Source organism: Haliotis cracherodii, unplaced genomic scaffold (genome assembly GCF_022045235.1).
Source record: "Haliotis cracherodii isolate W230 unplaced genomic scaffold, xgHalCrac1.p SCAF_43, whole genome shotgun sequence".
Lineage (NCBI taxonomy): Eukaryota > Metazoa > Mollusca > Gastropoda > Lepetellida > Haliotidae > Haliotis > Haliotis cracherodii.
The window spans coordinates 440,799-450,227 of NW_027266301.1; the positions used below are offsets into that span (position 1 = coordinate 440,799).

Below are 9,429 nucleotides of genomic sequence, written 5' to 3' on the forward strand. Positions count from 1 at the left end.
GCGCAAGCGCAGTTTACTTTACTTACCATACATGCGCACCATTAATCCTAAAGGGAGACAGCCGACAATGCGTCATTATGAATAGGTCGCACTGTCGCACTGTCGCGTTGTCGCACATTTTAGCTTGTTTTCCACATATTTTAGATGGGCGACAATGCCACATATTTTGACCTTGGCAAATGTCGCGTTGTCGTTGTCACATTGTCGCCCTTTCGTAAAATAAAACACATTTTAATTCAAAGCGCGACAACGCAACAAATGGTAAAAGATGTCCCTTCAGGGATTCCAGACGTATCTTATAGCAGGAATGACACACATTCGAGTCAAATGTCCATTAATTGTAGACATAAACGCTCTATTTTCATCTCCATCTTACCTTAAAATAAAACAAAACAAAGATATGCTTATTTTGAAAATAGGTTTAACTGATGACAAATTGATGATAATGATTGTGGTGTTCAACGAATTCTATCATATGTGTTCATACTACCATCCATTTACATTCAGACGATGCCTGAAAAACACTAACATGTCTTGGGGATGTGAAATTTCTGTCGAGGTTAATCGGTCGTTAAATATTGAATTGGCATCCTACTGCTTTTTGAAACATGTGATTTCACAATCATTCAAGCAAATTGTGAACATTCCAAACCTTCTCCTGCATGAATAGCATAACTCAGCAATGCGCTAGGGGGAAATGAGGACACCCCAATTACTTGTTTGCAGTTACGTCAAGACACTTGCTTGTATGTCGCCGTTCACTGTATTGTGAATCTAATGCACTATTATGCCTACTAACTGGACGGGTATATTAAAACATTCAGGCTGATCACCAAATATTAAAATGTATTTGCCTTAACATAAATTCCAAAACAGTACCCAAATATAACGTGATAGTATCCGTTACTATTTAATAATGTGTAACTACTTGATAATTTTCAACACTATGAAGGATCATTCTATTACTTAGAATCTATCTATAGTTGTAGTAGTGTAGATACACACTTAACACATGCGATACTCACCAGGAAACTGTATTGTATTTGACGTGACAGACTTTGTGTACGTGGGCGGGTCAAAGGAGTCGTGTTCCACACTGACAGTGAGAGACACCTGTCTGTTGTAGAGACTGGCTGTGTTTCCTGGTAGAGACAGAGTGTTGGTTGTCTGGACCTGGCCTGATGGACATGATCCCTGGGATGAAGATGTATTGCTGGGAGGGACGCCACTCACACCCTGTAAAAACAAAACAGTAGTTAGAGAGACTGACTGTGTTTCCTGGTAGAGACAGAGTGTTGGTTGTCTGGAACTGGCCTGATGGACATGATCCTGGGAGGAAGATGTACTGCTGGGGGGGACGCCACTCACACCCTGTAAAAACAAAACAGTAGTTAGAGAGACTGGCTGTGTTTCCTGGTAGAGACAGAGTGTTGGTTGTCTGGAACTGGCCTGATGGACATGATCCTGGGAGGAAGATGTACTGCTGGGGGGGACGCCACTCACACCCTGTAAACACAAAAGAGTAGTTAGAGAGACTGAGGAGAAGAGGAGAGGTGAGAAGGAGGGGTTAGAGGTGAGGTGAGGAGGAGGGGATGATAGGTGAAGAGGAGATGTGAGAGGTGAGGACGAAGTGATGAGAGTGAGGATGAGGGGGTGAGAGGGGAGGAGGGGATGAGAGGTGAAGAGGAGAGGTGAGAGGCGAGGAGGAAGTTACGAGAGTGAGGAGGAGAGGTGAGAGGTCAGCAGGAGGAGGTGTGAGGTGAGGAGGAGGTTAGAAAAGGTGTGGAGGAGAGAAGAGATGTGTGATGTAAAAAGGAGAGGATGAGAGGTGAGGAGGAGTGAGCATGGTGCGAGGAGAATAGGATGAGAGGTGAGGAGGAAGTGAGAGGTGAGGTGGAGGTTAGGAAAGGTGTGGAGGAGAGAAGAGATGTGCGATGTGAAGAGGAGAGGATGAGAAGTGAGGAGGAGGGGATTAGAGGTGAGGAGGAGTGGATGAGGAAGGGCGAGAGGTGAGGAGGAGATGAGAGGTGAGGTGGAGGTTAGGAAAGGTGCGGAGGAGAGAAGAGATGTGCGATGTGAAGAGGAGAGGATGGGAAGTGAGGAGGAGGGGATTAGAGGTGAGGAGGAGTGGATGAGGAAGGGCGAGAGGTGAGGAGGAGTGGATGAGAGGTGAGAAGGAGGGGATGAGAGGTGAGGAGGTGGGGATAAGAGGTGAGAAGGAGGGATGAGAGGTGAGAAGGAGAGGTGAGGAGAGGGGAGATAGGTGAGGAGGAAGGGGTAAGAGGTGAGAAGGAGGGATGAGATTCGAGGAGGAGAGGAGGTGAAATTAGGAGGACTGGGTCAAAGGTGAGGAGGAGGGGATGAAAGGCGAGGAGGAAAGGAGGGGGACTGGGTCAGAGGTAAGTTGGAAGTGATGAGTTGGAGGGGAGGAAGGGTGAGGACTGGTTGAAATGTGAGTATGAGGTTATAAGAGTTGAGGAGGAGGGGTGATAGGTGAAGAGGAGATGTGAGAGGAGGAGCAGGGAATGAGAGGTGAGGAGGAAGGGATGAGAGGTGAGGAGGAGTGGATGAGAGGTGAGAAGGAAGGGATGAGAGGTGAGGAGGAGATGAGAGGTGAGGAGGAGTGGATGAGAGATGAGAAGGAAGGAGGAGAGGTGAGGAGGAGATGAGAGGTGAGGAGTAGTGGATGAGAGGTGAAGAGGTGGGGATGAGAAGTGACGAGGGCTGGGTGAGAGGTGAGAAGGAGGGGATGAATGGTGAGGAGTAGAGGTGAAATGTGAGGAGGAGGGGTGATAGGTGAGGAGGAACGGGTAAGAGGTGAGGAGGTGGTAATGAGGGAGGGATGAAAGGTGAGGAGGAAAGGAGGCGAAATGAGGAAGACTGGGTCAAAGGTGAGGAGGAGGGGATGAAATGTGAGGATGAGGTTATAAGAGGTGATGAAGAGTGGGTAAGAGGTGATGAGGAGAGGTGAGAGTTGAGGAGGAGGGGATGGAATGTTAGGATGAGAGGTGAGATGGAGGGGATGAGAGGTGAGGAGGAGTGGGTGGGAAATGAAGAGGAAGGGTAAGAGGTGAGGAGGAGGGGTCGAGAGGTGAGGAGGAGGTGGTGAGAAGCGAGGAGGTGTGGGTGAAAGTTAAGGAGGAGGGGTGAGAGACGAGGAAGGTGTGAGAGGTGAGGAGGAGGGGACAAGAGGTGTAGAGGAGGGGTGAGAGGTGATGAGGAGGGGGTGAGAGGTGAGGAGGAGGTGATGGCAGGTGAGGCGGAAAGGTGAGATGTGAGGAGGAGGGGAGAGAAGTGAGGAGGGGTTAGAGGTAAGGTGAGGAAGAGGGTACGAGTCGTGAAGAGAAGGTGAAGAGAGGCGAGGAGGAGGTGATGATAGGCGAGGGGGAGGAGGGAAAAAAAGTGAGATGTAAGTTGGAGGGGAGGAAAGTTGAGAAGGAGGTGATGATAGATCTCACGCTGTCGCGGTTCTTCGCAGGATAAGAGCTTAGCATGAAGACTACTTGTTTACATCAACTGAGCTGCGGTGAGGGACAAATATATTAAAAAAACTTTAATGATTCAGTGGTTTATTTCGTTGTGGCTAGATATATGTAAAACATGTTATGTGAAAATGATGTTGATATGTTAAGTAGATGAGGAGAAGAGAGTTCATTATTCAGTGATACGGGTCGGGCGGATGGGCCCGACGCAGAAACAGGCATGAACGATGTCACGGTGAACTAAAGATGAAAGGACCATATAACATGATATTACACTATGTTAATGAAGCCAATCATACAAGATAAGTGACGCCATCAGAATGAAGCTATAGTGCCCCACCTGTGGGTATCTCCATGTGATGACGGCGGCAGGGGCAGCACATGGGGTGGTCACTGTGACGGAGATGGTGTTCTGTGGGGTCACAGAGGATGGGAGAGAAGTCAGTTGTGGAGAGAATGTCACAGACCTCCAGTCCAGGACAGCTGGGAAGAAGGAATGATACAATTATAATTCTGATGTAGACATGTACACGTCTTGAAAGTTCACACAGTCCAGCCAATCAAGATTAGATATTAACACAGGACCACACTATACGGCCGATCTGAGTATAATTCACCATCTGACTAGAACTTTCAAAATGATATTTTATCTAAAACACTTATTATTAAATATAAACATTCAAGACGACATGTATGTTATAACAATGTAAATATTGTTAAGGTTTTGTACATCTGTTCTATTGACAAGGACTCGTAGAACTGAGCGCGGGACTGAGGTGAGTTTAACACTGTTATGATCAGTAACCCAGTTATTTCATGTTGTGTGCCAATTTGATGTGGGTGAATTGTTTTCTGTTCATTTTTACTTTTCGTCAGTAAAGTTGCTGACTTGTAAGTGATTTGTGTGATATCCCCGACTGGATAAAAAAAGAATTAAGGTTTGGATGGCTGGTAGGGGAGGGTAACAGTGTATTTTTTAACAGTTGCATTAGGCACTTAATAGCTTAGAAATATTTGCCGTTCTCAAATATGTTTTCATTTGTGTGTTCACCTCACATGAACTTTAACTTTCTTGTAAGTTATGACGCGTTGTCTGATCTCCAACTAGATTTATTTTCAAATTAGTTCCAAATGTATGCATAATTTGATTGTTGACACTGATCACCACGTGATTAAAACAAATATAACCCACCTGCGACCTGTGACAGCGTGATGTTATTTGACCCTGTGGTACCAACAGTACATCTCCATGTCCCGCTGTCTCTGGTGGAATCTGGTGATGCGATGTCTAGAGTCAGGATCCTGGATGTACTGTCCAGACTCACTGAGTATCCTGAGACAGGAGAAGAACAGCTGTCTGATGATGTGCAGCCTCCCTGGATAGAAGTACCCTTAGAGAAGAGGGCAGTTGAAGTGACAGCCGCATCTAGTGTGCAGGTGATGCTGAAACTGACACCCTCCACAGGAACACGTCTGTTGGTGGCAAGAACTGGAGCTGACTCTGAAATAGTGTAAAACACGTAAATTGTATCTCCACTAGGTATGTGTTCACAAGTGGTTTTTTCTCACAACAATTTGTGCGTTTGTGAATATTCACTCTCTTGAACTATACATTGATTGTGAATTGATCACCTTGAGATTATGTCATATAGATATTTATAAGTGTGGCATAGAATGTATATAATCATGTATAATGTATATATAAATTACTAGATGAGTTCACCGTAAGATGAAGTTCTCTTACAGCTAGAGTTTGTTTCAAAACGTATCTAACGAACGAAACATTTGAAATACACGAGTAGTAAAAACGATATCTTACGGGGACGAGTGTGTAGTAATGTATTCATACAAACAGACAGACAGACAGACGTTTGGTTTAACACTGCCTTGAGCATTATATCACGGCGTGTCAGCTAAACATGATAGGAAAACCCGAAGTGATGCAAGTCTCGGACGTTTACCCACGAGCACTGATATAGTGCAGACAAACCTAGGAACAAAATAGGGGCGAACCGGGTTTTTAATCCTCGATCAAAGGTTTCGGGGGTAACTCTGCACAGCGAATTGTAGCGCCTTAGATGGCTTGGTCACCCGTGTCCCGCGAACAGTATAAAGGGAAATGAAAGGGTACCTACACCAAACTTGGTAAACTTGCCATACCAAGAACCGCATCCGTGTTCAAGTTGACATACCGCCTGTCGGGAAACGGTCAGAATTAAGAGGATAAAACAAGGACTGGTCGGCTCAGAGTCAGAATACGGTAACCAAGTGAGGTAGTGTATCTCTGTGAAAAACACACAAACACACAAACACACACATACACACAAACATACACACATAAACACACACATACATACGTACACATACTAAAACAAACACATATGCATACAAAGATATTCAATTTCACACAATACACACATACACATATATACAGACATACATATACACACAAGCACACACACATACACACAGGCATACATATGCACACACGCAAACATACATGCAAACACACATAAACACATACATAATCACATACAAACACACAGAAATACATATACACATACACATAAACACACTTACACAAAAACACACATATATCAACACATACAGAAACATACAGAAACAAACACAAATACACATACACACATACACACACAATATAACACACACATACACACATATATCCATATAAACACACACATGCACACACATATATACACACATACACCCATAAAAACACACATATACACACAAAAACATACATACACATACTTATACAAACACACAAACACACACATACACACATGCATACAAAGATATTCAATTTCACACTATACACACACATACACATACATATACACACAAACACACACACATACACACAGGCATACACATACACACAAACACACACACACACAGGCATACACACACACAAACATACATACAAACACACATAAACACATACATAATCACATACAAACACACAGAAATACATATACACATACACATAAACACACACAAAAACACACATATATCAACACATACATAAACACACAGAAACACACACAAATACACATACACACATACACACACAATATAACACACACATACACAAAGATATCCATGCAAACACACATGCACACACATATATACACACATACACCCATAAAAACACACATATACACACACAAACATACATACACATACTCATACAAACACACCAACACACACATACACACATGCCTACAAAGATATTCAATTTCACACAATACATACATATACACAAAGCCATACACATACACACAAACACACACATACACACAGGCATACATATACACACACAATACATACAAACACACATAAACACATACATAATCACACTAAACACACAGACATACATATACACATACACATAAACACACTTACACACAAACACACACATATAAACATATACATAAACATACAGAAACACACAAATACAGAAACACACAAATACACATACACACATACGCACACAATATAACACACACATACACACACAAATATACCCACATACACACATACAAAACACACACATATACACACACATACATACATACACATACTCATACAAACACACAAACACACACATACACACATGCATACACAGGTATTCAATTTCACACAATACACACACATACACATACACACAGACATACACATACACACAAACACACACACACACACATACACACAGGCATACATATACACACACCAACATACAAACACACATAAACACATGTATAATCACACACAAACACACACATACAGAAACACACATATACATACACATATACGCACATACGCACACAATATAACACACACATACACACACATATCCATACAAACACACACATGCACACATATATACACACACACAAACATAAAAAACACACACATATACACACAAACACACACGCACATACACACAGGAACAAACACATACACATACACATTAACACAAACATACACAAACATACACACACAAACACATATACACACATCCATGCACATACACACATACATGATCATACACAAACACACATATCCAAAACCACATAAAAAGACACATACACACTAACACACACACATAAACACATACATGAACACACACAAACACATATACACACAGACATACACAAACACACACAGATTAACACATACAGGAACATACACAGATACACACATACACAAAAAGACACACACAGATACACATACCTGCACACACACATAAACACACAAGCACATACACATATGCACACATACCCACACACGTACATTCAATTACATACAATAAACAGATATGCAGATACACACATATACACACCTACATGAAAAAACACAAAAATACACACACAAACACAAACATATACATGAACACACACACACACACACACACACACACACACACACACACACACACACACACACACACATACATGAACACACACAAACAGACATACACACAGACATACACATACACATAAGCACACACTCAGAAACACACACACATAAACACATGCACATACACACATGCATACATATACACACACGAACAAACACATACACATACACACAAAAACAAACATACATACACATACAATCACTCATGTACACACACACATATATGCACACATACACACAAAGACATTTAATTACACACAAAACACACACACACATGCACATACACACAGAAACACACACATACACACAGGCATACACATACATATACAAACACACACAAATACACAGAAACACATACTTGAGCATACGCACACATTAATATACATAAACACACACAAACACACATAGACACAAACGCACACACATAAACACATGCATGAACATCAGGAAACACACACAAAAACACATAGACAAACACACATTCACACAATCTCACAAACACATACACCCATATATACATACAAACACACACATGCAAACACATATATACACACATACACACATAAAAATATACACAAACACACACGCACATACACACATGCATACACATACACACACAAACAAACATATGCACACATACACTGACATACATATACATAGAAACACACACATACACATACACATTAACGCACACAGACACACACAAACACACATATACACACACATACACACACAAACACGCACGTACATTTGCAAAAACACACACATACACATACATGCACATACACACACAAACATACACATATACACACATATAGATACAAACACACACACAAACTTAGTCCATTTGATAATCTTCAAAGAGAGAATGCCAAAATGTATATGCTTCGGAGCTGTATTACATTGACCACACTACTTTTACGACGATAGTTGTGCAAGCATGTCAGTGGTGCCTTTACGAATCTTTTTTTTATGATTTCAGGTTTCTGATACCAGATTTCTGGTCTGTCAGTGCCACACCAGTGGAGCACATCTTGTTTCGCCGAGGCAGTACATGTAAATATCAGAGTTGTTGCCTTCGTTTATCAGCTGTGTGACATGTAGTGTTATTATACTATCACTATAACAGGCAAACATCAACGGTTGTCCCTACAGCTGTGATCAAAGTTGACAGTTCCCTTACCGAAATGACGAAACTGTCCAACATTCACCAGTATCAGAAGTGAAATGTATTTGAGATTTCCACAGGTAAACATGATAGCTGCAACATTGACAGTCTTACACTCTCACAAACACGACGTTGTAACCTGAAGTGTACGTATTCAAGTGGTATTTTACTTCCGGGTAGCCGAGACAATATGTAGGTCAGAGCTACAGCGAGATATAAATAAGTGCGCAAGCCATATCCACAGATCATATGTAGTGTTCAGACACATCATGCGGAGCACATTGACCTGGAGCTGTTATCTGCACGTAACTACCTGTCTGTCACATCGTTTCCAAG

The 9,429-nt window shown here is 42.0% G+C and overlaps 1 protein-coding gene across 1 annotated transcript; it reads right to left on the minus strand.

The window, feature by feature from the left end:
* Window positions 1-1,031: 1,031 nt before the first annotated feature.
* Window positions 1,032-9,181, minus strand: LOC139441734 (uncharacterized). The gene is made up of 5 exons (XM_071222525.1): window positions 9,109-9,181; window positions 4,675-4,983; window positions 3,823-3,965; window positions 1,459-1,506; window positions 1,032-1,345 (listed from the first exon to the last, which is right to left on the minus strand). The coding sequence occupies exons 1-5, from the start codon at window positions 9,179-9,181 to the stop codon at window positions 1,076-1,078; spliced, it is 843 nt and encodes a 280-aa protein (XP_071078626.1). The 3' UTR covers window positions 1,032-1,075.
* Window positions 9,182-9,429: the final 248 nt, after the last annotated feature.

Excerpts from the sequence above, each read along its gene's own strand:
- LOC139441734 (XM_071222525.1), bottom strand. The coding sequence starts at position 9,181 with ATGTTTACCTGTGGAAATCTCAAATACATTTCACTTCTGATACTGGTG. Across the intron at positions 3,966-4,674 it reads CACGCTGTCACAGGTCGCAG|CTGTCCTGGACTGGAGGTCT; the intron begins GTGGGTTATATT and ends CCTTCTTCCCAG. Across the intron at positions 1,507-3,822 it reads TCACATGGAGATACCCACAG|GGTGTGAGTGGCGTCCCCCC; the intron begins GTGGGGCACTAT and ends TTGTGTTTACAG.